Genomic DNA, 25,952 nt, shown 5'->3' with positions numbered 1-25,952 from the left:
GGGGGGGGGGGAGGTGTACTGCGCTATGCGGAGGACGACGAGGCAGAGGCATCGTCGTCGTCGTCATCGTCATCGCCATCGTCATCGTCGCTGTCCTCGTAGGATGAGGATGAGAGATCGTCAGGGTTGGGGAGGCGGCGGGTGGGCGCGGAGGAGGAAGGCGGCGCGTACTTGCCGGTCGGGTCAAGCTTTGCCATGATGCCGGTGATCATGTCGGCGACAAAGGGCTGGCCGCTCTTGGTAGTGCGGCGGAAGCGCTTGGCGCGTGCAGAGCGCTTGGCAAGGGCGGCAGTGCGGGCTTCGGCACGAACCTTGGCCGCAGCCAGAGCGGCGTCCTTGGCTATCTTCTCCTCCTGGAGCTTCGCCTCGTACTCGAGTCGGGCCTTCCGGTACGGATCGGTGCGGCGGCGGGTACCGGGCGCCTTGCGGCGCTTGTACTCTTCGGCGCGCGCGGCACGCTTCTCGCGCAGCTCGCGCAGCCGCTTCCGAAGGGCCTTGTCGTCGTCGGCGGCCGTGTTGTCAGCACTGGCGCCGCTGTTGTTCGACTTTCCGGCCGTCTTGCCGCGGCTGGGACCAGCGCCGGCGCCGTCATCGTCGTCGATCTCGCCGTTAAAGTACGCGTCGTAGAACGAGCGCGACTTGGCGGCGACGGGGTCGTTCTTGCGGCGCTTGTCGGCGCGCGCATCCTTCTCCAGCGAGCGAGTGTACGAGATGATGGTGGCGCGCTTCCGCTTGGCGGCCGCCTTTTCCTTTTCGGACACAAACCGATTGGCGGAGCGGTGAATCATGGCCTTCTTCTTGCGCTGCTCGTCGCGCGAGAGGCCGCCCTTCCGCGACTTGCCGCCACGATCTCTACCTGTCCGGGCAGACGCCTTTTGCACGCCGCGATTGTTGTGAGGCCTACCCTCCCAAGCAGTATTCGGCCCAGCAGATGAGGCCACCCACCACCAGATGAGGCCACCCGAACAGTCGCCGCCACATAGCCATCAGCCATCACATCAGTCGCAATCAGCCCACCAGCCATCAGATCAGTCAGCAGCCACACCATCCAACCATCACATTCAGTCTATGACGTGAGTCTCCCGAGTCTCCCTCCCCCCCTTCCCACCCCCTTCCCACCCCCTTCCCACCCCCCCCCTCCCCTCGCCCCCTTCCACCTCCCCTCGCCCAGCCCATCCTCCCCCCTCGTCGGCGTACATGGCACACTCTGGCAGGCTGTGTGGATGCAGGTAACGCCTGAGGTATGAATGAACAGACTCTTGTGTGCTCTGTTGGTCACTCTCTTCGGACAGTGGGTATCCGCGTCGTGGTGGAGAGCTGTGTTGCTCACTGCAGCCTTACGCTCCGTAACCTGGTCGGCCATCCGCTGCAGTGGGTGAGGGAAGAGGATGGATGGCGTGCCATTTGATCATGGTCCGCCGCCTGGTTGTCTCTGGTCACCACACAGTATTGCCTTGTGCATCGGGCCGCTGACGGCGCCACAAATGCATGCATTAGTGTTGTACGTGGTAGGCAAGTAGAAGTTGCTCATTGAGCACACCGATGTATTGCTTCCTGATCCTAATTCCTCCGTCAGGCCCAATCTCATCGTCATCATCATCATCAGCCCTTTTCTGCTCGTCAACTGCAACTACCACCAACCGCGCATCCTCGCCAGACCCATCCACCATCCTCCCCAGATCAGCTCCTCCCACTCCCATCCCCATCCCCCCCTCCACTCCCCCACTACACACCACTCACACACACACACACAACTCTGATGCCAACTCGATCTCCATCACGCTTCCCATCTCTTCCCGCGGTGCACTTTTACATCAATGATCATCCGTCAAAAATACCCCTCCTCCCCCAGCCCATCACACTCGACCTTCTCCCCAATCACCACACCACACCGCATCATCGACCTGTTGTCCATCCTCCAGGCGTGAGGCAATCTCCAGCCCCCATCATCACTGCTGCTCGCTGCACCATCAACGATCCATGATCTCGTCTGTGTGGGCTGGGGCCGGAGAGACTGGAAGCACCTGACTGACCCGCACCGACAACGGCCATGGAATCCCCCACACCTGCAGCTGCTGCGCTGGAAGCTGTGTACGACCAACTGCGACTGGTTCAAGGACAACGACTTGCGCTTGATGCGCTGTATAAGGACCTGCGCCTGCGACTCAAGCAGACCATTCTGGTGGAACGGGAGCTGCTCGATAAGGTCGATGATGCCTGGCGGGACTGGAATCGCGAGGCCGTGGCAGCTGCCATGGATCGCGAGCGGCAACGCCGGCTCGACACGCCCTCGTCTGCCCCTCCAGATGGAGTCTCTCCGCTCGCCTCGGTCGTCGAGCACGAGTTGAAGGAAAAGGCGAGCCGCTTGCGGGCCCGGCTGGATGCCGAGATTGAGCGCGAGCGGCGCATGGCCGAGTCCGATCTGGACACCGTTCTCGAAGCCCGAGACTCGGATGACTCGCACTGGGACATGAAGGAGGAGCTGGTGCGCAAGGCCAATGCCATGTGGGCCTCGCGTGCTGCGCTGTCCGAGGCCAATCGTCGGGTCCGTGCCGCTGCCGACGTCGACTCGGTCGATCTTCCCGCCCTCGAGCCCGAGGTCAAGGCCGAACTTGTCCGCAAGTCGTCCGAGGTTTTCCGCCGCATGCAAGACGAGGCGGTACGTGAGGAGCGGATCCGCGATGCGCTCGAGGCTGACGCCAACGAGCGCGCTGCGGCGGCGGCGGCTGCCGATGCCGATGCCGAAGCTGAGCGCGAGCGACGGCTGGCAGCCGACGCCAAGGCGGCGGCTCAGGACGAGCTCGTCCGCCGTCGGGCCCAGGCCGTGGCCGATGCCCAAGCCGCTGCCGAGCAGCTCCGTCGCGTCGAGTCGGATGAGCTCAGACTCGCCCGCGAGAACGAGGTTCCAGGCGCCGAGCTCGTCCGCCACGACCTTGTTTCGGCCGTCAACCGCCGCGCCGCCCGCAAGCTCTACGATGCCGAGGCCGCCGCCGCCGTCGAGTCGAAGATCCGTGCCGCCGGCTCGCGCTCAATGTCTACCGCGCTGCTGGAGGAGATCGAGCGAACGGCGGGGCGGCTTTATGTACTCCGCCGCGCTGACGCCGAGCAGGCACGTCGCGAGGCCGAGGACAGCGGCCCGGCCATGGACGACGCCGCGCTCCAGCTCCGCGAAGACGTCTCCCGCGCCGCCGCCGCCCGCGCCGCTACCATCGCCGCCGAAGAGGAGCGCCTGCGCCGCCTCCGCGAGGTGTTTGAGGAGGAAGAGGCGGCACGTGCCGAGGCCGGAGCTGAGGCTATCGCCGCCATGGAAGCCGAGCGGGAGCGACGGGTGGCTGAGGAAATCGGCTCGTCCGCTGCCGCCGACGCCGCGCGTTGCGCCGCTCGTAACGCCGCCCGCAACGCCATGGATGCCGAGCAAGCACGCAGGCTGGCGGAGGCCCATCCACCAAAGACGCTTGATGCCGAGACCGCCGAGGCACTTCTCCGTGCCGCCGGCCAGGCCTATGCCACCCGCGCCATGGACGCCGAGCAAGCGCGCAGGCTCGCGGAGCTCGACGCGCAAGAGGCGTCGGCCCGCGCCGAGCTCAGCGCGCTCGCGGTGCAAATGGCCGAGACCGAGCGACAGGCACGAGTGGCCATGGCCTCGCGCGCCGAGCTGGTGGCCACGCTCGAACGTCGGGCCGCACAGGCCGAGGCTCTGGAAGCCATCGAGTCTGAGCAGCTCCGCCGGATATACTCGGGCGAGGGTGGGCCGCACCCAGTGGCTCAGTCAGCCGAGGCCGTCCGCGAGCTCGCGCGGCGGGTTGCCGAGCGCAACCAGGCCCCAGCGGCAGGCCTCTCCCTCTCGCGATCGCGCGAAGAGCTAGTGACGCGTGCAGAGCGGTTGAGTGTTCGCCATGCCGCCGAGGCTGAGCGGAAGCGGCGCGTCGACGCCCATGCGGCGGCGGCTGACGCCGCTTGCAACGAGGCAGCCGCCTCGCGCGCTGCCGCCATCCGCGCCGCGGAGACCAGTCGTGCCGAGGTTGCGGCAGCCGCGAATCATACAGCGGTGATCGAGGAGCTTGAACGCGTGCGCGGCCGTGCGGCCGCCGTTGCCGCGATGGAGGTCGCTCGCTCCGAGCGGAGCGCTCTCGCAGCACACGCAAGCGTCCAAGAGCAGCTCGCCGTGGCAGGGAGCCGAGCGCGGGCAGGACAGCTCTACTCGACCGGCGTCGCCGAGGCCTCGGTCCTTTCACCACGATCGCACATGCAGGCCGCAGCCTCGTTTGGTGCCGAGTTTGGCGACGTTCACAGCCAGTTGCAGCGGCTAGCGGCGGGCGCCGAGGCGCGCGCGGCGGCCGAGCTCGCTCGCAGCGAGCGCGCGCAGCAAGCGGCCGAGCTCGAGACGTACCATCGGGCCGAGGCCCGGGCTACTGCTGCTGCCGCCGCCGAGGCCGAGTGCGTCTTCCGCATCGCCCGTGACTCTCGGACCGAGGTGAACGAGGACGTGCTACGCGCGCTGGCGCGGCGGGCTGCCGTCCGCGACATGGAGCGAGAGCGGCGCGAGCGGATGTCCGCGCTCGACTCGACACTCCCGCCGCCGCACTCGCCGCGGTGGTACGCCCGGGCGGAGGCGCTCGAGCGGCGGGCGAACCAGTTCCAGGCCCGACGCCTGGTGGCGCAGGAGCAGGCCGCCCGCGCCGCTGCTGCTGCTGCCGCCTACGACTTTATTGACGATCCTGCGCTCTCGCTCGACGTTAAGCTGCAGCTGATGGAGGAGGTTAACCGCCGCGAGGCGAGACAGTAAACGGACGACCTGGCGTTGGGTGTTACATGATGACGCAGCCCTCGTCCTCGTCGGTAGTGGGGGTGTTCTCGCCGGTGGGCGGTTGCGCAACCGAGTTGGTGCGCGGCGGCGGTGCGGGCGCAGGCGCAGGCGCAGGCGCAGGCGCGGGCGCCGGAGTCGGAGCCGGGGTGGGGTTGGATGCGGGCGCCGGAGCGGGGGAAGGGGCAGGCGCCGGAGCGGGCGCGGGCGCGGGTGCGGGCGCCGGGGCGGGGCTGGCTGCTGTCGGCCGCTTCCACTGGGTCTTGCGGTTGACGTGGTCGACATAATACTTGCGGCCTGTGTTGGCATCGATCTTGACCTCCCAGCCGTCGGGAAGCGGCGCGTCGGACGTGGCCGAGTTGGTCCGCGACTTGGAGCGCTTCTTGCGGCTCTTGGTCTTGATCTTGGTCTTGGTTTTGGTCTTGGCCTTGGCCTTGGCCACAGCCGGCTGCGCGGCATCGGGCGGGGGCGAGACGGCGGGCTCCGAGACCTCGCCGAGGGTGGTGCCGTGGCCGGCGTCACGGAGGACGCCGCCCTCTGCAGCGACGTGGGAGTGGACGTCGGGCTGCCACGAGTCCTCCCCATCGTCAGCAAAGACGTCGACGTGCGAGGGCGCGCGGATGGCCGGCGGAGTCGACGGGACGACCCGCGGCGTCGAGCCCGACTCGGACGCTTGCGCCTCGTCGTCTTGATTGTTGTCGTCAGCAGCACCGTCGGCCGAGAGCGAAGCCGAGACTGCCGCAATCAGCGCCACCGTCTCGTCCTCGGCGCCACCAGCCGCTGGAGCAGGCTCGGCTGCAGCAGCAGAGCGCGCGAGCGGATGCGACGGGGCCGACGCGTTCTGGACGGATCCGATGGCGGAGATGGGCGGAGTTGCGGTCGAGGTGGCTGGAGCTGGGGCCGAGACCGGGCTCGGGCTCGGGCCGGCGGCGGCGGCGCCCGTGGCGGCTGTGGCGGCTGTAGCCGGGCGAGCGATGGGGATGAGCGGCGTGGGGTCATCTGCGCGAGGCGAGGGCAGCGGCGTGGTGAGGTATGGCTTGGGCAGCGGGCCCTTTGCAGCGACAAGTTGCTGCAGAGCAGTCATGAGATGGCGACGCATGACAACAGGGAGGCCCATGTCCCTCCAGTCGATCTCATGCATGCATGTGAGGTCATAGAGCGAGTTGACGCCCTCGCGGACGAGAATGACCACCACGTCCTTGGTCTGGTCTTCCGTCCACCCGTTCTCCCCGGCGACGTGGTTGACAAACGCGTCGAGCTCCTCCATGGTTAGGTTGCACGCGGGTGTAGGTGTGGCGGTCGTGGTGGTGGAGGGGTGGGTGGTGGTGAAGGAAGGTGGGTGGCCGTCGGCGAGGTTGGGGAAGTCACCCAAGTTGGCTGGTCCGACTCGGGCGCCGCGTTGCTAGGCGACAACGCGCTCAGCACATGGAGCTGCCACTAGAGGGCTGAGCAAAGTTGGCATGATGTTTGGCATTGGTGATCCAAGAAAATGGTTGTTGGCGAAATGGCAGCCTCAAAGCCGGCAGAGTAAATGTGACATCTTAGTGGCTTTTAGGGGGCATACAACCAAAGGCGACATTCCATTTCTTCCATTTGGGCTGTGTGCCTTGTTTTGCATGTTTACGACGCTCAAAGGTGGCGCAGCACGACCAGCGTTGGTGTTGTTGTCGTCATCACCAAAGGGCGCTGTCGTTGGATGCCAAGTACGATGTTTCGTCGGACGAGGACTCGTTGGAGGATAGGTCGGAGGAGGAGCTTGCTCGCGAACGGCGCGCCCGCTTGGGCTTGAACGGCACGCCGGCGTCGGCGCCGGAGACCCAGACGATGGGGGCGCGCTGGAGGTAGAGGACAACTGCAAGTGGGACGAGCGAGAGCTCGGCAAGGAGAAGGAAGAGGTATGCGAGCGCATTGTGGTTGAACGACGCAGAGAGCGGGCAGTCGTCTGCGACCTCGCCGTCGCAGTCGGCCTGCAGTACGGCGCGGAAAATCGTGCCGGCCATCATCCACAGCGCCACGGCAAGCAGCGGACTCACCCGGAGCCAGCAGTGGAAGCCTGGCGCTAGGCGAGGACAGCACAGCGGAGCCACGAGCGACCATACCGCAGCAGCTGCGAGGGCGGCGGCCCCAACGAGGAGCACCGCACCCGCGACGCCCGCCATGGGATCCACCATCTGGGCCACGCCATGGACAACCGCCACAAGACCCGCCGCCGCCAGCGGGAGCCATGCACGGAGCGGAGCAGAGAACGGGCGGGCAGAGAGCGAGATAGGCGGGAACGGCCAGACGAGGTGACTCGCGAGTGGAAGAGCAGCTGCGCCAGCCGAGCCAACACACACCGTGGCCAGCCTCCAGAAGACCGCCCACCCAGCCGAGTTGTTAGCTTCATCCGGATACGAGCCATGCGTCACTCCCGCAGCAGCCAGGCCGATAGCAAGCACGCCCACCATGCCTGTAGCGTAGCCGACAAGGACTCGCGAGGGGGAAGCCGGGTGCAGGTGCTGACCGACAAGGACGAGGACGAACAAGAGTCCAAAGCCCACAAAGCCTCCTGCCCACGCCATGCCCGCGCTCCCAGAGCTCGAGTCAAAGCCTGTGTAACCAAGCAGCTGGCGCATGGTCTCTGTTCCCGGCGTACGAGGAGAGGAGAGGGGAGGGGATTGGGAGGGGGTGCGTTAGCTGTGTGGACTGGTCGGTTTCGGCGATTGTCACTCGCTCACCGAACAACGCTGTATGCCCCGTCGAATGCGACATGCCTGCTACCGGTGCTGGGCAGAGGTAGAGCGCGACATACTGCGAGTATACGACTCAGATTGGATGGGAGAGTGCACAAGGGGCTGGGAGAGGCTGCTAGCTGTGGGAAGAGCCGGATGCGAGGGAGTAAGGAGGACAGGCGCGTGAGGAGGACAGATGTGCGCGTTTTCTCAAAGTGTACCTGCAGGAGCTGCCCCGTGTCGCAAACCGCAGCTATACCGACCCTGCGGCCGAGCTACACGCGCACTGCAGACCACAAAGGTAAAGGACGCACTTCATGCCTACCATTACCTGCCTGCCAAAGTGATGGCATCGGTCATCGCGAGTCGAGTACACCGCATGGTTTATGTAGCAGTAGCAAGCAGCAAGTCGGCGAGATCGAGATTGTGCACAAGCTGGTCAGGCTAAAGGCGGTAATGGTGGTGGTGGAGGCGGCTGGGCAGGTACAATTCGCCCGATGACGGCGGTTGGATCGTACTGGTTGTTGATTGCATCTCGGCCTGCCGCTACTCGAGAGCTCGGTGTGTTCGGCGGGATGCAAGTGGACGTGGACATGGACTGCTTGCTGAACAAGTCAGGTGAAGGCAAAGTGAGAGTGTCGCAAACAACCTGGGGCTTCACCGATACGGTGAGTGACACTGGCGTGCAAAAGCCCTCCGGAAAGAAATACCGGCGAGAGGCGGGAGATCCGACGAGCCCAAACAAGGGACCGGGATGGTGTCGGCTGCATACATCATCTTCCACTTTGCCACCACCTCCAGGCTCTTCACCTGCATGTCACACACATCATCACCGCCATCATACGAGCAACAATACGGTGCGGTGCGCACAGTGAGGGACGACCGCAGCTGGCGTACGTTGACGTCGTTGTTGGCGTTCATCGTTCGGTACGACTTGCCACTGCGATGGAAGCGGCGGTAGTGGAATGGTCCAGACGACATGAGACTTGATAGCGGAGAGAAGTGGTTGCATATAGTCGCATCCTCGACGGCTTTGCGGTTGGCCGTCAAAGTAGATCCAAATGATGAAGACGTCACACTACGTCGCTCGGTGAGGCCGAGTGAGCATCGAATCGAAGCTCATTTCTCCGCAAGGACGAAACAATGCCACACAAAAAATAACACCAAGTTGTGCTCAGTTTGTGCTCTGATGTTACCTCGGGGGAGCCGGTGCATGCAGGTCATTAAACAAGTTGCGCATGAAGAGGTTGAGCTGCCGCCGCCGCTCAAACTGAAAGTGGGCAACCTGAACAGAGTGATCAAGGTTGAGAATGCTGTCGATGGTGTTGACACCGAGCGCAATGAGCTCTCCGGCAACCTCGGCCGGCACCCGATAGCAGTCAAGGAGGAGGAACATCTCGTCCATGGTCATAGTCCGAGCCGCCAGCTCGTGCAACGGTGGCAGCTCGTCGAACAAGCACGCTGGCCGCGGGCCCTTGTTCTCCGGAAGTGCCGGTGACGGATCAGCCATGATACACCCCAATCCTCGCCTGCGCTACTTGTGCCTCTAGATCGTGATGATCGATGTTCCTCCGTCCCGTACGCGCCCTGCCGCCCAAGCCCGGCCCCAGGTTGTCGCCTCGCGTGAGTGCCACACCATCCTCCCCCTCCCCTCCTCCTCACTCCCTCCTCCCCCCCCCCCCTAACCCCATAACATACACTCAGTGTGGTCGAGTGGGCCGAGTGGGGCAAGAGAGATGCTTGCCACCAACCGTATGACCACAGCCACTACCGCCCCGGTCGTGCTGCGGCCGACACCAATTGCGAGTGTGATTGATCGCGAGCTGAGGATCGACAAGGTCCGCCGACCGCTGGGGCGGCATGGGCTTTGCCTCACCCACTCTCATCGATCCCCCCCCCCTCGGCCCACAGCCAGCGTCTCCCGAAAAGCTGTCGTAACCACTCACACATGCCCCACGCAATGTGATGCGGCTAACGGAGGGAGCCGGCTTGGCAAGCAAGTCCGGCCGGATCGTCCCCTGCTACATTCAAAGCAAGAGGGCGCCCTCGGCGGTTCTACGACTATACGGCTACATGAGGGGGGGGGGGGAGACTCACTAGCTACCACTATCGCATCTTGGCAGCGCACAGTGAGTTGGCCTTGCGGAAACGGCTGCCGCCATCCGTGCCGGACTCGTTACCGTCTCAAGCAAGAAAAGACCAGGCAAAGTCGTCATCAGAAAGGGCAAGGTCGGCAATCACGTACTTGGCCTCACCATCAACGGGCACCATCTCGGGCTTGCTGAGGACAGCAGGCGGCGGCGAGGCGTACGGCACACTGGAGCCGAGCAACTTATTATCAGCTGACTTGGCCGACTTCCGCCGCTTCACCGGCGGGCCAGCCTTGCTGCTGATGGTGCCACGCTTCCGCTTCCGGACGGACTTGAGACCAATGCGAAGGTTGGAGATGGCAATGTCGCAAGCCTCCGCGGTTTTCTGGAGCTTGGTCTCCTCCTCCCAATCCACACGCTTGATAGTCGAGTTGTGGTTCTCCTTGTGGGCATAGTACGATGAGCGGCGCGACCGCCTCAAGTCGCTGAGCATCATTTGCATCAACGAGCGAAAGCTGAAGCGGCCGTCCGCGGTAATCTCGAGATTGAACCAGGCGACAAGCCCGGCTACATCGTCGCTGGTGATGGACATGCTGCAAAGGGTGTTGTTGAAGAACATGGCAGCCTTGTGACAGTTGGCCCTATCCTCATCGCGAGTCCAGCTACAACAAGAGAGTGCATTCTTGAGAGCACCTCCCCGGACGCTCGTCTTCGACGTCAAGAACACAAGTCGCGAGAGGATGCGCAGCCAGTGACTGTTCCCTACACCAACCTCACCGGGAAGCGAGCGCAGCTTCAGAGCGTTGTCCGACATGTTGTAGCGTGGCAAACTACCCTTCTCCGAACGAAAAGCCACACCGAACGAAAAGCCAACAACGAGCAAAGCTCCCCCTTCCTCGCCCCTCCCACACTGACGGACCGTGACCAACCCAGCGCCCTTGAGCTACAACACACCTAGCTATCCATAGCTAACACTACGGCAAGCACTGCTATGCCCTTGATAGCTCTAGAACCTACTTCAACTCTAGGCAAAGACAAGTCGTACGGCCGTCTTCCTTCTACGTGAACATGGAAAACTTGACGGTACACCTCCGGCAACGACGGCACACTTCGCCTAGACCCGAAAGGGCACACTCAGGCATACGCCATAGACGGTTGAAACGTAGCCAGAGCATAGCTTTAAATGTCCACTTTGCGGCATTCGTGTTGAACCGTTCTTCAACTTCGTCGCAAGCACCTTCTACCCTCTATTCACAGGCCTTGTCCGTGTTAGAGCCCCGGACTGCGTCCCGGCACGCCAAGGCGGTTTTCTACGGAGAGCATGTCCAAGAACCGAATGCCTGAACCTTGCCCCAACACAAGACAAAGAGCAGCTGCTGCATACTCTATGGCCGGCATGCTCCCTAATCATTAGCTCTGGTTCCTCCATGCACGCTGTTGCTGCTCCCCATAGCCCTCGTTGACCCAACCAGCCACCTCAGTACCTGGCGGCAGCCTCGCCGCCACGCTCGCCGCCACGCTCGCCGCCATGCTCGCCACCACGCTCTCCGCCACGCTTGCCACCACGCTCGCCAACCACCAGTAGCCATACGTCCAGCCCCCGCTCTTTTCCCCTGCCTCCCGTTTGCGACCGATCGGGCGATAGGCTCTCTCTCTCTCTCTCTCTGGGCCCAACCGCGACTTGCTTCCCTCCTCACTCTGCCGTCTCATGCCGAGTGCTTGCCTCTTGATACGTCGATGAAGCCGAGTGCGGCGGTCAACGTACTCGATGGCCTCTTCATCTTGGATGATGGCGATGTGTGCGACGCTGATGCTGCTGGGGATGTTGTCGATGCTGCTGAGGACCGATGCCGGTGCCGATGTGGGCCGATGCCGAAGACGATGTGCGCCGATGCCGATGCCGATGTCGATGTCGGACAGCAGCAGGGCGAGCACGTTGGTCAGGCTCAACTAAGGTCAGGCTCAACGACGGCCAAGCAGGTGGTCAGGTGGGCGGGTAGGCGGGTGGGCGGGTGGGCGGGTGGGCGGGTGGGCGGCGCGAAACCGCACGTTGTTTGCCACTCGACTCTTTCGACACCCCTCCGACCAACCATGGCTGACGGCGCGACGACGACAGGAGCAGTGATGTACGATCCCCGGAGCCAGATGACGCAGTTCCGGGAGTACGTCAACAGCAAGTACGCCATCGGCCTCACCGACTACGCCAGCCTCTACCAGTGGTCAGTGGACCACATTGCCGACTTTTGGGACTCTTGCCGCGAGTACACGGGCATTACCGCATCGTCCCCGGCCACCACCGTCCTCGACACCTCTATTCCCATGGAGGATGTCCCCGAGTGGTTTGCAGGTACGTCACTCCCCGCTATCCCCCTCCCTCCCCTCCCCTCCCCCTTCCCCCCGCCCCCCCCTCCCCCCCGCCCCCCCGCCCACGTGGCACCCGTGGATGGCAAACGGTGGCACGGCACGGCACCATCGCCACCTCCCACAACCCATCACCCATCATCCATCACCCCAATCACCACTACCACCACCCATGCCACCGCCACCCACAACCCCCTCACCCCTCCCACAACCCCCTCACCCCTCCCACAACCCCCTCCTTCCACGCACACAGGCATGAAGATGAACTACGCAGAGAATCTCCTCTTCCCCCGCGTCGGAAACAACACCACGCCCGTCGACAACGACAAGATCGCCCTCGTCTTTGCCTCGGAAGAGTTTGACGACCGCTCTATGTCCTTTGCTGACCTCCGCGAGGCCGTCCGCATCCTGGCGGCCGCCCTGGCCAAGCTCGGTGTCGGCGTCGGTGATCGCGTCGCCGGCTACCTGCCCAACTGCATCGAGGCCGCTGTCGCTGTCCTTGCCACCATCTCGCTCGGCGCCGTGTGGACTTCGTCGTCGCCTGACTTTGGCGTCACGGGCGTCCTCAACCGCTTTGTCCAGGTCCAGCCCAAGGTCGTCCTCTCCGCCAACGCCGTCCGCTACAATGGCAAGGTCCACAACCACCTGGAGAAGCTCGCTGCCGTCGTCTCGGGCCTCAAGGCCGCCTCCGACTCGGTCGAGGCCGTCGTCATCCTCGACTTTGTCCCCCCGCACACGCCCCCGCCGCCCCTGCAGACTACCCGGTCCTCGCTAACGCCACTCCCTGGGCCGACTTTGTCGCCGCCGAAGCTGCCACCACCCGCCCGCTCTCGTTTGAGCAGCTCCCCTTTGCCCACCCCATCTTCATTCTTTACTCGTCCGGCACCACCGGCACGCCCAAGTGCCTCGTCCACTCGGCCGGAGGCACCCTCCTCCAGCACAAGAAGGAACACATGCTCCACGGCGACCTCCGCCCCACCGACAAGCTCTTCTACTTTTCCACCCTCGGCTGGATGATGTACAACTGGCTCATCTCGGGCCTCTCCGTCGGCGCCACCGTCGTCCTCTGGGAAGGCTCGCCGCTCTTCCCGCGCTCCACCGTCCTCTTTGACATGATCGACCGCGTCGGCGTCTCCGTCTTTGGCGTCTCGCCCAAGTACCTCGAGGCTGTCGAGCGCTCCGGTGCCGTCCCGCGCGACTCGCACTCGCTCGCCTCGCTCCGCGCCGTCCTCTCCACCGGCGCCCCGCTCGATGACCACCAGTTCGACTTTGTCTACTCGGCCATCAAGCCCAACGTCGTTCTCGGCTCCATCACTGGCGGCACAGACATCGTCTCGTGCTGGGCTGGCAACAACCCGGAGAAGCCCGTCGTCCGCGGCGAGATCCAGGGCCTCAACCTCGGCATGCGCGTCTTTGCCTACGACGCAAACGCAAATCCCGTCTACGACACGCGCGGCGACCTTGTCTGCACCGCTCCCTTCCCCTCTATGCCCGTTTACTTTTGGAACGACCCCGACGGCGTCAAGTACCGCAAGGCCTACTTTTCAAAGTTCCCGGGCGTCTGGTCGCACGGCGACTTTCTCATCATCTCCTCCTCCACCGGCGGCATCCGCATGCTCGGCCGCTCCGACGGGACCCTCAACCCCTCGGGCGTCCGCTTTGGCTCGGCGGAGATCTACCATGTCATGGACTCCATCCCGGAGGTCGCAGACTCGGTCGTCGTCGGCCAAAAGTGGGGCGGCGACGAACGCGTCGTCCTCTTTGTCAAGCTCGCTGACGGCGTCGCCGCTCTCGACGACGACCTCCTGCTCATCATCAAGAAGGCCATCCGCTCCCAGCTCTCTGCCCGCCACGTCCCGGCCGTCATCCTTCCCATTGCCGACGTCTTGTACACCATCAACGGCAAGAAGGTCGAGGTCGCCATCAAGCGCATCCTCGCCGGCGCCGACCCCGCAGCGGTCGACCGCTCCGCCTTTGCCAACCCCGATGCCCTTGACCTGTTTGTCGGCATTCCCGAGCTCCAGCCTGTTTCCTAGCCTTTCTTCTCCTAACCCTTTACGGTACGGTCGTTCGGACGCGTTGTCGCGCGTCTCAAAGTGAACAACTCGATGATGCTTGACTTGCAGCTCACCAGCCGACGCTGCGCGACGGCGCCTGCTTGGCCTGCAGCTTGAGGTGGGTCGTAGACGCCTGCCTGAAGGATGCCCGAGTTGCCGTCGCGGTGACGGACGCCTACGAGCATGGACGAGGCGGGCGAGGTGCCATACGACGCCGATCCGGAGGAGCAGTGGGCACGGACGGTGCGGAGCTTGTCGTTGACGACCCCGAGGACCGGGCAGTTGAGCATGACAGAGTTGAACACAGCGGCCAGATGGGAGGGCGCGAGGACGTCTTGCGAAGGACGAGCTTGCCGGTCAAGTCCGCGCCGTCGCGCAAGCGGAAGCGCACCTCTGCAGCGGCTGCTCGTCATCGCCACTCTCCCCAGCAAGCCGCTCTGCGATGCCACTGCCTCGCTGGCCGGAAGCTTCATGGTAAGCGATCGCGGCCGCGGACCTCTTGCCGGCTGCTTTCTGTTGTGGCAGCCAGTAACACATTGTACTGCGCTTTTACAGCAATCCAAGGACGTTGCGACATCTGTGGAGCGTCGCGGAGCGCGGCTTGCGCGATGGACAAAACTGTCCATTCCGTACCGTTAATCCTTAACGGCCCGAGGCGGGGCGGCGAGGTCTATTAAGGAGCATAGGTTGGTGGCGGCGCTCCGTGAGTGGCAGTCGCTGGTTGGGAGCCGTACGATGGTTGCGGTGCCGCTGACGGGTAGGCTGGAGTGGCAGCCATGGGCATGGCGCCGTAGGCTGGCAGTCCGGCAGCGGCGGATGAGCCTGCCGAGCCGTACGAGGAAACGGAGCCGTAGCTCGGTGCAGGAGCGGCAAGCGGCGGGTTTGGCTTGATGCCATGCTTGGTCATGTACGAGAGGAACTGCGATGGGAGTTCGGCAAGAGTCTCGCGGGCGAGCATCTCGGGATGAGCCGAGCCAAACTCGCGGAAGGGCACAAACTGGACAATGTCGCGCTCAGCAAAGACGCCGTTGTGCGAGAGGCGGACGTCGTCACCATCGAGCAGTTCCATCGAGTCAAAGTCAGCATCGCCGACACCCACAATGATGATGGACATCGGAAGCGACGAGGCCTCGACGATGGCGGCGGTGGTGGCGTCCATGTCCGAGATAATGCCGTCGGTGATGATGAGAAGCAGCATGTACTCTTGCGTCTCCTGAGTGGCATGGCGTCCAGCCTGAGCGGCGGCGGCGCGGATGATGGGAGCAAAGTTGGTTGGCCCGTAGAGCGAAACATGGTGCAGGGCGTGGTAGTAGGCGTGGACAATGCCTTCGACACCGACAACCTCGACTTGGTTGGGGTCGAGCGTGAGCGGGAAGCAGTGCGAGACTTGGTTGCCAGGCGGAACCTTGGCACCGTAGCCGAGAGCGGCAAACCGCTGGTCCGAGTCGTAGTTAGCGAGCACCTCTCCGACTGACGTGATCGCTCGCACATACTGGTTCGGCTCGTACGGTGAGATGTAGTGGAGCGAGGCCGGCGTCGCCGGATTGCCGTTGGAGGCGGTAAAGTCGATGCCGACCGAGAGCGAGATGTCGCATCCGCCGACGACATAGTCGAGGAACGACGGCTTTTCGATGAGCGCAAACGAGGTCACCATGAGCACGCCCGAGTTGCGGTACTTTTTCTTCTTCCGCCGCTTCTTGGGATGGATGACCTCAAAGCCGTCGTTGACTCCGGCACTCTCCAGCTGCGAGATGGTGGTCGAGACCTCGCCGATGAGGTCCGGCTCGGACTTTTTGTTCCAATCGTAGATCCGCAGCAGAATCCGACGCTCAATGTCCGAGCCGACGAGCTTGGAGACTGGAACGTGGATGGGCGCCCACGTTGGGTTGAGGTTCTTCTTCACCACGTTAGATCGAATGACCGGGACCCACATGGCGGCATCGGCGGTGTTCTCGGCCGTCGCCCCGGTCCGCGCCTTGCAGACCTCAAAGAACGGGTCCGACTTGCCAAACAGATCCTTTTTGTCGAGATTACGCGCCGCCAGCTGCAACTGAAGCTCGAGCTTCATCTCGGTCACCTCCTCACCCGACACCGTCATGGTCGCCGCCATGCTCCCGCCGCGCGCGTCCTTCATCTGCCCGGTCACTCGCTGCCCACGCCCGCCCATCACCGCCGCCACCGTGGTGTCAAACGATCCGAGAAAGTCCTGCTGTGCGAGCCCCCCAGACGCATCGTCGACGTCATACACCGCGATACGGATGTGCTGTGTTGTTTCAAAGAAGTAGTCAACGTTGATAGCCTTGACAAACGCCGGCGAGAGATTGTCGTTAATGGTCTCGGTCCTGTCGTACTCGACCCAAGATCCTCCTGACGCCAGGTACACCACAGCCATCGGGTCCGACTTGGAGAACGTATCCATGTTTGGCAAGTTTCTGTTCTCCCCCATTCCTCCCACTCTCGTAAGTCGTAAGTTATTCCTACACTCTCCCCTCCCCCTCCCCGACCTTCCTCACAGGACACAGGCACAGCATGGTTGATCTCAGCCACCGCATGCCCCCCCCCCCCCCCCCGCTACACACACCACGTACTTGCACGAGATGTGCAGCTCCACTCGCGAGAGCGGCTCATGGGGGGCACCCCCACTCCATCCAGGATGTGTGGCTGCCATACAACTGGTGGCCTGTGACCGGGAAGAGTTGCGTGTAGAGTGGTGGCGGCGACGGTGGAACGATCGCTATGGCCTTTTCCTGTTGGTTGGCATTCGGCAAGCGGTGGTGGGTGTGGCATGACGGCTTGCGGGCAGGCGAGCGAGCCAACGGTTGGCGGCGTAGAGGTGACAGTGACGGTGACGGTGACGGCATCTGACTCGGCTGGACGGTTGTTGGATGGGTGGGGCCAAGTCGAAGCTCGAGGGTGAGGACAAAGCACTTGTTAAGAATGAGCCGACGTCGCTGTCGTTGAGTAAGCGTGGGTATGTGAGCGTGCCCAAGGAGGTGGTCAAGACGACGTCGCTGACTTCGCTGGACCTCTCGAGCAACGCCATCGCCAAGCTCAAACCGGATCTGAGTCCATTGGTCAAGCTGCGGGTGCTGGACATACAACGGAACTCGTTGGAGGATCTACCGGCGGCTATAGCCAAGCTGACGGCCTTGACTGATCTCAATCTGGCGTTCAATCCGGTGAGGGAGATCCCGCAGGTGGTGAGCAAGTTGCCTGCGCTTGCTGACCTCAAGATTGGCTTCAACGGCGTGGGCAAGTCCAACGCGGCGGCGCTTATCAGGGCGCAAGGCAAGAAGGGCAAGGCTTTGTTCATCGTCAAGCCGGCGTTGTTTGATCCAGCAAAGTCGAGCTTGCCCAAGAGCTTGACCTCGCTCTCGCTGCCGGGCCTCGGACTTCGGACACTACCGGATAGCCTGGCAAACTGCTCTCGGCTGGTTGTCCTCAACGTCGGCGCCAACTCATTTGCCACCGTTCCGGCGTGCGTTTCCAAGCTTGCGTCGCTCACCTCATTTTCGGTGGCCAAGAACAAGATCGAGGATTTGCCGGATGCACTCGGTACTCTCCCGCTCACCAAGCTCAAGCTCGACAGCAATCCACTGACATCGCTGCCCGAGGACATCCGGTCAGCCCCGGCCGACATTGTGTGCATTTACCTCCGGAAGCGCAGCGGGCTTCCGGATCCAGCTGCAAGCAAGGCTCCCAGCGACGAGCCAGCAGCCAACGTGGCTGGCGCCGACGAGGCTGGCCCGCAAGCAATGGCCAACGGCGATGATGCTGGCGGCGTCGGATCAGCGCCTGTGAGAGGAGCTGGAACGATCGAGGCCGGCAGTGATGAAGCCGACGGCGAGGACGTCGATGCACTTGTGGATCGCGTAGAGGAGATCCTAGATGCTGATGCAGCGGCCGCGGCCAACAACGACAACGAGCACGATGACTACTGGGCTCTGGACGGAGGCGCAGGCGAGGCCGAGGGTTTGGGAGAGGCCGAGGCCGAGGCCGAGGCCGAGGAGGCTGGTGAGGGCGAGGCGTGGGAGTTTGCGGATGAGGACGGCGACGAGTCCGAGCTGGCCGAGGTGGCTGCGGCGTCGTTTGCGTCGGCGGCAAGCGGCCAAGCCGACGACGATGGCGAGAGCGAGAGCTCCTTCAACTGGGCAGAGGTGGCGAGCAAGGAGGAGAAGAGTGGAACAGCAGAGGGGGAGAGAGCCGTAACGCCGGATGCAGACACGACGCGAGAGCTGGTGGCGTACCACGAGCACGAGCCGACACCGCCGCCACGGCAGCAGTCGAGCAGCAGCGGTGTGGAGGTTTCCGAGGCAAGCCGGCGCGAATCTGCGGCGTTGTATGCGCTCCGCGAGCAGCCGTCGTTTGTGCACGAAGCCAGGAGCCGGGACGCGCTGGACGATGGGCGGAAGCGGCCGACCGGGCTCTTCCCGCCACGGCGCCGGCTGGTAGATGAGCCGCTGCCGAGCCTTGCGCTCGAACGCAGCTTTGGCGGCGGAGCACTGACTAGCGGCTCGCCGACGCGACCGCCGATGCGACTGTCGCCAGCGCCGGAGCGGATTCGAATTCCGGGCGAGCACGTGCTGATTCGGACGAGCCCGAGCCGTGATCCATACGCACCACGGCGGTGAAGAGTGTTAGTGGTGCTCGCGGGAGCGCTTGGACGACGACTTGCCACGGCTGCGGTGGCGGGCGCGGTGTGAGGCGCTGTGGTTGGAGATAAAGCCGGCTTCGTGGGGGACAAAGCCGTCGCCGCCGCCGGAACCGCGTCTGCGGGGCGAGCGGGCGTCAAAGGGCATAAAGTCCGAGAGGTAGTCTTCGTCACCACGCTTGGGCTTAGAGCGCTTGCCCGGTTTGCGTGGCGACTTGCCCGACTTGCGCGAGCGGCGCGACGGCGAGCGGGAGTGTGGGACGTAGTCGGAGCCGTACGGGTCCTTAAAGGCCTTGGCAGAGAGTGGCGCGTAGGACATAGAGACCGGCGGCGAGCGTTGCGAGGACTCGAACGGGAGGGTGCGGCCACGCGAGTCCGACTCACTGCTGTCGTTGAGGTGTGCGGCCGAGGGGCGGACACAGCCTGACGACGACGAAGATGACGTCATGGAGTGCTCGACGTCTGACGGGATGCGAGCCGACGTTGGCGTCTTGTCGCCGATGGAGGACGAGCCTGACGAGTCTGACGAGTCAGACGACGAGGCGTACGACGAGGAGCCGTGGAAGACGACGGAGCGCATTCCGGCGCGGCGCTTGAGATACATGGAGAGGTTGAGCTCGTTGGAGAGTGAGTTGGAGGAGCCTTCGGGCGGCGGACGGCGAGGGGGTGAGGGCGATGCTGCGGTAGCGGTGGCTTCATCGGTGGTGACGATGGAGGACGAAAAGGAGAGCGCAGCAGGCGCAGGCGTGACAGCAGACGATGAGGTCGAGTACGAGTACGAGTACGAGTATGACGGCTTGCGCGGCGCGGACGAGCTGGCTGGAGGCGGGAGCGAGTTGCGCGGAGAGTGCTGTCGATCATGGGTAGGCGGCGAAGTGAGAGCGACGCGGTCGGGCGCGGGGGTGGAGTGTGTGGCCGGCGACGACTTGGAGGCCCGGTGGCAGCAGGCAGCGAGGCAGGAGAAGAAGGCGGCGAGGCGAGCACGTGGGAGGTGGAGCGAAAACTTGGCGTGGAGGCCAAAGTGGTCGGAGAACCACAGTGGGCGTGGAGAGTGGGTGAAGGGGACAGTGCCGTCAAGGACAATGTCGTCGACTCGCCAGTAGGTGTCTGGCGGCGGGACGGGCGAGTTGCCACGGAGCTGCGGCGGGAGGCCTGAGGGTGGAAAGAGCGGATGTGTGTCCTGGACGCGGGCAAGGATGCGGTCGTAGCGGACAAAGACCGGGATGCGCTTGTGGATGCGGGCCATGTCGTTGATGTCTGTGTTCTCTGTGTAGCCCTTGGTGTCGGCGCCGTGGCAGTACGGCCACAGATCCTCGTAGCCGGCGGCGAGGAGGGCGCGATTCTCGTCGAGCCACGTGTCGTCGATGTTTGTGTCGCCGGCGAGGATGGTGAGGGTCGGGAAGCCGAGGTAGCGGTAGCGGGCGAGGGCGGGCCAGACGATGGACTGCAGCTGCTTGACGCGGAGCCAGCCCGAGGCTTTGTGTGACTCGAGGTGGACCGAGGCGAGAACAACCGGGAAGTAGCCACGCGGGGTGGGCACGGCAGTCTCAGCCACGAGGAGCTTGCGGTTTTGGGTCGACCGCATGTCCAGAATGCGGAAGCCAAGGGTGGGGAGGGCCGAGGCGATGACGACCCCGTAGGGCAGCAGCGTACCACACGGCCCATAGTCAGAGAGAGCGTAGCCATCGCGGATAAAAGGCATGGCAGCAAGAGCCTTGAGAAACGGCGGGGTCACTTCCTGGAAGCAGAGCAGGGTCGGCAGCGGACGAAGCGAGGCAATGTGGTCGAGAAGGGCCACGGTCCGGCGCTCCTTCTCGGTTTCGTGGAACCAGACGTTAAAGGTGAGAACTGAGATCTTAGGCGAGGACGAGGCCGATTGTGGCGGCGGCAGTGCTACCACATCGGCGAGTGAGAGAGAGGCAAACGGCGAGCCAGAGGTAGACCACTTGCCCTTGTCGCGCGAGTAGCGCCATGCCGGAATGCGGGTATCGCCCAGCTCAGACGAGTTCAGCATCTGCTTCTCCTTGCCCTTGCCCTTGCCTTCGCCCTTGTCCTTTCCTGCTGCCTTGCCCTTGCCCTTGCCCTTGCCCTTGCTCTTGCCCTTGCCCTTACCGCTCGCTGCGGCAGTGGTAGTGGCTGTCGACGGCGTCGACGAGCCAGAGGCCGAGCCTGACGAGCTGAAGGCAGACGAGACGGCCTTCTTTCTCCCGCCACCCTTGACGCTCTTGGAAGACTTGCGCACCATATGTGGAGGAGGAGGAGGAGGAGGTGGTGGTGGTGGTGGTGGTGGTGGTGGTGGTGGTGAAGAGGCGTGGGTGCGGGCAGAAATGGCGCGAGTGGAGACCGAGTCGGGAGGCCGGGTGGCGATGGCGAAGTGCCACACGGTGGATGGGAGAGATTGTAACGGCGAAAGGAGGAGGAGGAGAATGTATGGGGTGTGTGAAGCATGTGGGAGTTGTAGTGATGACTGGGTGGAGGGATGTTGCGATTGGCTTGGCGATGGGCACAAGGGGGGTTGTGTGAGGGAGGGAGGGAGGGGGCGGCTTGCTCGGATCTTGGACAAGGTCACTTGAGGACGATGAGATATACGGCCATGGCGAGGCAGGAGAGGGCGACGAGAGAGTGTAGTCTTGAGCCAATGACGCCCCCTTTGTGGAAAATGCCCCAGAAACCCTTGCGCTCGGACATGAGCCACTTGCGGAGACGAGGGACGGAGCGAACGTAGGCCATGGTGCAGACAAACAGCAGCGAGATGATGACCATACCATCGAACGAGTATGCTGTACATCCGTAAGACGCGTACAGGCGGGCATGCCCATCGGTCCGAGAATGACGTCCGAGTTGAGTCACAAAGACAAAGACGGAGACGAAGACGGAGACAAAGACGAAGTCGGAGACGATGGCGATGACGATGGCGATGGCGATGGCGAAGGTGAAGGCGATGACAAAGACGATAACGAAGACGATGACGACCAGATGGTTACCATGTGAGCGCGAGGCCAAAAGAGGCGATGCGGCGTGTGGGATGATGGGGTCAGTGCTGTGAACGATGGCCGGCTATGACCGTGCCGGGTAGGTGGGGAGGAGGGAGGGGGAGGGGGAGGGGCAGGGGGGAGGGGGAGAGGGAGAGGGAAGCTGTCCGTACCGTTGGTCATGGTGCGATAGAACCCACCGAGACTGACAAGTGAGACAAGCGAGACAAGCAAGCCAAGCGAGACAAGACGGCGAATACGAGAGGGCTTGGGTGGCGTCAAGTGGGCCCGACTGTGGTCGACGTGTCCGTGCCTGTTCCCTTGCCGCTCCTCTGCCCGTCAGCTCTGTCGTGTGGGCTTGCGCGCCATGTAGATCGACCCCATCCGGCACTTCGATCCAGCATAGCTCACCAGTCAACCTTGTCTCACCTGCACCTCGCACCGTTTCTGCTATCTCCATCTGCTGTCTCCATCTGCCGTCTCGGCAGCCCGTCGCGACCAGCAGCAATCGGCCAGCGACCGCCATGGGCTCATCGGCGATGCGCGCCAAGTCCCCTCCCTCCCCCCCCCCCTTCCCCCCCCCACCTGTCCCCCACCTCACCAACCACCACCAGAGCACCACCTCACGCTTCGCTACGTCAAGTGGAGCGAAGGACCCGTAGCAAACTCCCATACCTACATGCCGCTTAGTCTCCCGTACACGTACCGCGAGACGGACGACCGGCTTGTGGTCAATGTCATCCCCGAGGGTGTGGTGGGCAAGGTGGAGGCCGGCAAGGTGGACGTCTTCTGCCACGGCGCGTATCTCAAGCTCTTCTACCCTCCGCACCATGTTGTTCATCTGGATTTGCATGACGCTGTGGAGGGCGACTCGCTCAATGTGCTTGTCTCTCAAGATCTCATCACCCTCACCGTCGACAAGGCGCCATCAGCCCGTGGCGAGTGGCCCTCACTCCTCTGCTCCTCGGCCGATCGCGCCACTCTGGCTGCTCGCCGTGCTGCCTTTGTCGATGCCGCGGCAGAGGCAGCTGTCGAAAAGGCAAAGGCCGCAAAGGTGGCGGCAGCTCGCACATCGCGCGAGGCGGTTGCGGCTTCTGTGGATGTCGGCAGGCGCAAGCGCGAGCTCATGGCCGAGCGCAAGGCCGCCGAAGAGGCTGCCGCCATGGCCGATGTCTACTCGGCTGCTGCTGCCGAAGCCGAGGCCGCCGCCGCCGCCAAGGTCTCACAGCCATCGCCCGTGTCGAGGGCCCAGGCGTTGGCAGCGCGCAAGGCGCGACAGGCTGCCGCCGAAGCGTCGCTGCCCCCTGTCCGCGCCACGACCGAGATCGAGGTCGGGTTCTCAGAGCGGGTTTTCCCACTCCGGCGCGCGAATCCAAGGTTGCGCAGGAGGAGGCCATTCTCAAGCGGTCGACGACGGCGCTGGCGGATGACGATGGCGCGGGCGGACAGGCTAACATTGCCGACGCCTCTGCGCAGTGGCTCAAGCTCAAGGGCGACGAGTTTCTGCTCAGCGCCGACATCCCGTCGGCGCTCAATGCGTACGACCGGGCCATCGAGATTGATCCCAATTTTGCACTCCTCTTCTCCAACCGCGCCATTTGCCAGTTGCGGCTCTCGCGGTTCGAGGCGTGCGTGTCAGACGCATCACAGGCACTGGCGCTGGCTGCACTCCATGCGCCTTCGGCGCCGCGCTCGCCGCTCGTTCTCATCCGCCGTGGCACTGCGCTGCTGCGGCTCGGCCAGCTCGACGCTGCTGCCGACGACTATGTCGAGGCTGCGGCGGCAGTCGCTGACCCGGTTGTCGCCGCAGACACCGCCAAGCTGCTGTGGCGCCTGACGTCTAGCTACCGCGATCATGCCGCAGCCTGCCTCGGCGCCGGGCGAGCCGACACTGCCGCGGCGTCGCTCGACAAGGCCATCGGCCGTGCGCGAAACCCACAGGAGCAGGTGGCTGTTGCACTCGGCCACATTGATATGCTCGACCAAGCTACATTCTCAGCAGAGACTGCCGATATGCGGGCCAAGTATGCGTCAGTTGCCCGTGACGCTGTCGCGCGGCTCCTCCCTCCGGCCGAAAGCGGGGTCGGCAGCGAGAGCTGCGGCGGCGAGACCGACTTTGCTCTCCCGTGGGATGTGACGGTACTGGAGCAGATTCGCGCGCGTGTAGCGGGTCTTTAACGCTTAGCGCGCTTGGAGCGGCGTGCGGTCGGTGGCTCGGCAGCGGGCTCGGCGACCGGCTCGGCAGCGGGCTCGGCGGTCGGCTCGGCAGTAGGCTCGGCACGCTTCCGCTTCCGGGATTGCGGCTCAGACGACGCCTCGGCGTCGACGCCGGCATCAGAGACAGCAGGCGCTGGAGCGTCGTCGTCGTTGTCGGACGACGAGTAGCCGGAGAGCTCACCAGACTCAGCCGAAAGGTCAGCGTCGGGAACAGAGGCGGTGCCTGCGGCAGCAGGGGCCGACGCCGCGACGCCTGGCGCGACGCCCGGCATGCTCGCGTGCTCAACCATGTATTGGTATGCGTCAGCGAGGTGCGAGTCGTCCGAGAGCTTGTTGGCGGCAAGTAGGTCTGTGAGGGAAGCGTTGAACTCGGCCTCGGTCGTGTCGGGCGTGACAACAACGCCGTTGGCATGCAGTGCAGACTTGACAAGCGCGAGGTCGGCAAGGAACGGGACCATCTTGTCCGCGATAAAGTCGTCAAACAGCTCGCGCGGTGTCGAGCCTGGGGTGCCGAGTAGCTCGCGGAGCGCAGGCTCGGCGGCGATGGCGGGCACAAACTCGTCCCACTTGGTGGTCACGCGGATGGCGGACGTGTGCTTGGCAAGGAGCAAGCGGAAGGCATCGCGCTTCTTGCGATGCTCGCGATAGGCTGCGGCGGCGGCGGCATCGGAAGCTGCGGCGTCGGCGTCCTCAAGTTTGCGGACAGTGTCGGCAAAGCCGTCGAGGATACGGAGCGGCGGGAGCATGTGGAAACGGGCGAGGGTCTCGCGATGTGCTTCGAGCCAGGCAAACCAGGTCGAGTCCTTGGTCACGCCCGCACTGTCTGAGGCCATAAAGGCGACAAATTCGGCCTCGGCCTTGGCCTTGGCGTCGCGCTCGGCGTCGCGCTCGGCGTCGAGGATGGCGCGGACGCAGTCGTCAAACAGACTCTCGCGCAGCGAGACCGAGTCGACGGCGATGAGGCGCGGGTCGTCTGCGGCGGCGTCGAGGAATGCGGCGTAGGTCTTGGATGCACCGTCAAGATCCTTGACCATGGCCAAAAAGTTGTCAAAGACGGCCTTCTTGGCGTCGGCGGCGGCGGCGGAGCGGCGCTGCATCTCGCTTGTCGACCACGCACCATAGAGCGCGCGGCGTTCAGCCACAGACCGCAGCATACTGAACCGAGGGTCCGAGCCAAGCTCGGCCTCGACCTCGTCGTAACGCAGTCGCGGGTTAACGCGAGCCTCACTGAGCATGACCTTGAACAGATTGCGGGCCTCATCCTTGGAAACTGCCACGACTGGCTCCTTCTTGACTGGCTCGACGACCGGCACCGGCTTGGCCTTTTCCGCCGGCTTGGCCCTTGTTGCCGACCTGGACTTTGCTGCGGCCGGCGCCTTTTGCGGGCTGGGCACCGCTGCGGCGGCTGCGGGTTTCGCCGATGGGTTCTTGGCCTCGATGTAGGCCTTGTACTCGGGCGGCATGACCCAGACCGACTTTCCAGTCACCTCGTTGTAGTAGTACGGCATGCCTGTGTCTGCCGTGCACTCACGCCAGGGCATGGCCGCCGATGCGGCGGCCGCCGGCTGAGACTGAGGCGCAGCAAGCGCGGAGCCAGCAGCTGCTGTTTTGGCCACAGGGCGGACCCAGACCGACTCCTTTGTGCTCGGGTTGTAGTAGTACGACTGGCCCGACGGCGCCTTGTGCTCCTCCCATCCGGGCGCCAGAGGCGGCTCGCTTGATGCAGCAGCAGCAGCAGCAGTAGCGGATGCCGATGTGGTCGTCGCCTGATGCGGAGCCGCCACCGCAGCACCAGCACCAGAACTAGGACCAGGACCGGACTGAGAGTGATTCCCCGTGTGATAATGGCTTGCCCGCGGCTGCCCATGATGGCCATGGTGGCTGTGATGCTGGCTCTGATGCTGGCCGTGGTGACTATGTCCAGGCAGAGGCTGGCGGAGGCCCGGCTGGGCATGCAGGCCCGGCTGCGCGAGGGGAGCATTTCTCCCCATACTCCTTCCCCTGCCCCTTCCCCTGCCTCTCCCCATGCCTATGTCCATGGCCATAGGCTGCTGCTGCTGGTGGCCGAGGCTGTGACTCTGGCCGTGGT

At 64.0% G+C, this 25,952-nt stretch overlaps 13 protein-coding genes across 13 annotated transcripts; 4 read left to right on the top strand and 9 right to left on the bottom strand.

The window, feature by feature from the left end:
• Nucleotides 1–23: 23 nt before the first annotated feature.
• AMSG_03384 (uncharacterized protein) lies at nucleotides 24–1,363 on the bottom strand (the record flags this gene model as incomplete). Its single annotated transcript, XM_013904768.1, has 2 exons — nucleotides 24–850; nucleotides 1,291–1,363. 2 exons carry the CDS (start codon nucleotides 1,361–1,363, stop codon nucleotides 24–26), a joined length of 900 nt encoding a protein of 299 aa, XP_013760222.1.
• Nucleotides 1,364–2,050: 687 nt separating this feature from the next.
• On the top strand, nucleotides 2,051–4,786 carry AMSG_03383 (uncharacterized protein; the record flags this gene model as incomplete). The annotated part of the gene is made up of 1 exon (XM_013904767.1): nucleotides 2,051–4,786. The coding sequence occupies one exon, from the start codon at nucleotides 2,051–2,053 to the stop codon at nucleotides 4,784–4,786; it is 2,736 nt and encodes a 911-aa protein (XP_013760221.1).
• Nucleotides 4,690–6,119, bottom strand: AMSG_03382 (uncharacterized protein). Its single transcript, XM_013904766.1, has one exon. The coding sequence runs from the start codon at nucleotides 6,069–6,071 to the stop codon at nucleotides 4,809–4,811; it is 1,263 nt and encodes a 420-aa protein (XP_013760220.1). The 5' UTR covers nucleotides 6,072–6,119; the 3' UTR covers nucleotides 4,690–4,808.
• A 268-nt stretch (nucleotides 6,120–6,387) lies between these two features.
• AMSG_03381 (uncharacterized protein) lies at nucleotides 6,388–7,474 on the bottom strand. The gene has a single exon (XM_013904765.1). It carries the CDS (start codon nucleotides 7,417–7,419, stop codon nucleotides 6,478–6,480), a length of 942 nt encoding a protein of 313 aa, XP_013760219.1. The 5' UTR covers nucleotides 7,420–7,474; the 3' UTR covers nucleotides 6,388–6,477.
• A 698-nt stretch (nucleotides 7,475–8,172) lies between these two features.
• Nucleotides 8,173–8,496, bottom strand: AMSG_11763 (uncharacterized protein; the record flags this gene model as incomplete). The annotated part of the gene is made up of 1 exon (XM_013904807.1): nucleotides 8,173–8,496. One exon carries the CDS (start codon nucleotides 8,494–8,496, stop codon nucleotides 8,173–8,175), a length of 324 nt encoding a protein of 107 aa, XP_013760261.1.
• Nucleotides 8,497–8,707: 211 nt separating this feature from the next.
• Nucleotides 8,708–9,235, bottom strand: AMSG_03380 (uncharacterized protein; the record flags this gene model as incomplete). The annotated part of the gene is made up of 2 exons (XM_013904764.1): nucleotides 9,214–9,235; nucleotides 8,708–9,102 (listed from the first exon to the last, which is right to left on the bottom strand). Exon 2 carries the CDS (start codon nucleotides 9,023–9,025, stop codon nucleotides 8,708–8,710), a length of 318 nt encoding a protein of 105 aa, XP_013760218.1. The 5' UTR covers nucleotides 9,026–9,102; nucleotides 9,214–9,235.
• A 464-nt stretch (nucleotides 9,236–9,699) lies between these two features.
• AMSG_03379 (uncharacterized protein) lies at nucleotides 9,700–10,197 on the bottom strand (the record flags this gene model as incomplete). Its single annotated transcript, XM_013904763.1, has 1 exon — nucleotides 9,700–10,197. The coding sequence occupies one exon, from the start codon at nucleotides 10,195–10,197 to the stop codon at nucleotides 9,700–9,702; it is 498 nt and encodes a 165-aa protein (XP_013760217.1).
• Nucleotides 10,198–11,676: 1,479 nt separating this feature from the next.
• On the top strand, nucleotides 11,677–14,082 carry AMSG_03378 (uncharacterized protein). The gene is made up of 2 exons (XM_013904762.1): nucleotides 11,677–11,952; nucleotides 12,220–14,082. Exon 2 carries the CDS (start codon nucleotides 12,920–12,922, stop codon nucleotides 14,000–14,002), a length of 1,083 nt encoding a protein of 360 aa, XP_013760216.1. The 5' UTR covers nucleotides 11,677–11,952; nucleotides 12,220–12,919; the 3' UTR covers nucleotides 14,003–14,082.
• Nucleotides 14,083–14,668: 586 nt separating this feature from the next.
• Nucleotides 14,669–16,737, bottom strand: AMSG_03376 (copine III). Its single transcript, XM_013904761.1, has 2 exons — nucleotides 16,612–16,737; nucleotides 14,669–16,455 (listed from the first exon to the last, which is right to left on the bottom strand). Exons 1-2 carry the CDS (start codon nucleotides 16,689–16,691, stop codon nucleotides 14,697–14,699), a joined length of 1,839 nt encoding a protein of 612 aa, XP_013760215.1. The 5' UTR covers nucleotides 16,692–16,737; the 3' UTR covers nucleotides 14,669–14,696.
• Nucleotides 16,738–16,906: 169 nt separating this feature from the next.
• Nucleotides 16,907–18,654, top strand: AMSG_03375 (small GTP-binding protein; the record flags this gene model as incomplete). The annotated part of the gene is made up of 1 exon (XM_013904760.1): nucleotides 16,907–18,654. A coding segment is annotated over one exon (1,748 nt), but the record flags the coding sequence as incomplete, so codon positions are not given.
• Nucleotides 18,655–18,660: 6 nt separating this feature from the next.
• Nucleotides 18,661–21,829, bottom strand: AMSG_03374 (endonuclease/exonuclease/phosphatase; the record flags this gene model as incomplete). Its single annotated transcript, XM_013904759.1, has 4 exons — nucleotides 18,661–19,316; nucleotides 19,659–20,792; nucleotides 21,347–21,454; nucleotides 21,820–21,829. The coding sequence occupies 4 exons, from the start codon at nucleotides 21,827–21,829 to the stop codon at nucleotides 18,661–18,663; spliced, it is 1,908 nt and encodes a 635-aa protein (XP_013760213.1).
• A 496-nt stretch (nucleotides 21,830–22,325) lies between these two features.
• Nucleotides 22,326–23,944, top strand: AMSG_03373 (uncharacterized protein; the record flags this gene model as incomplete). Its single annotated transcript, XM_013904758.1, has 3 exons — nucleotides 22,326–22,994; nucleotides 23,024–23,687; nucleotides 23,743–23,944. 3 exons carry the CDS (start codon nucleotides 22,326–22,328, stop codon nucleotides 23,781–23,783), a joined length of 1,374 nt encoding a protein of 457 aa, XP_013760212.1. The 3' UTR covers nucleotides 23,784–23,944.
• On the bottom strand, nucleotides 23,814–25,760 carry AMSG_03372 (uncharacterized protein). Its single transcript, XM_013904757.1, has 2 exons — nucleotides 25,656–25,760; nucleotides 23,814–25,629 (listed from the first exon to the last, which is right to left on the bottom strand). Exons 1-2 carry the CDS (start codon nucleotides 25,737–25,739, stop codon nucleotides 23,821–23,823), a joined length of 1,893 nt encoding a protein of 630 aa, XP_013760211.1. The 5' UTR covers nucleotides 25,740–25,760; the 3' UTR covers nucleotides 23,814–23,820.
• Between the last annotated feature and the right edge of the window lie 192 nt (nucleotides 25,761–25,952).

This window comes from Thecamonas trahens, assembly GCF_000142905.1.
Source record: "Thecamonas trahens ATCC 50062 unplaced genomic scaffold supercont1.12, whole genome shotgun sequence".
Taxonomy (NCBI): domain Eukaryota; order Apusomonadida; family Apusomonadidae; genus Thecamonas; species Thecamonas trahens.
Note: the sequence above shows the minus strand (reverse complement) of the source record. Positions and strands in the feature narration are given on the sequence as shown.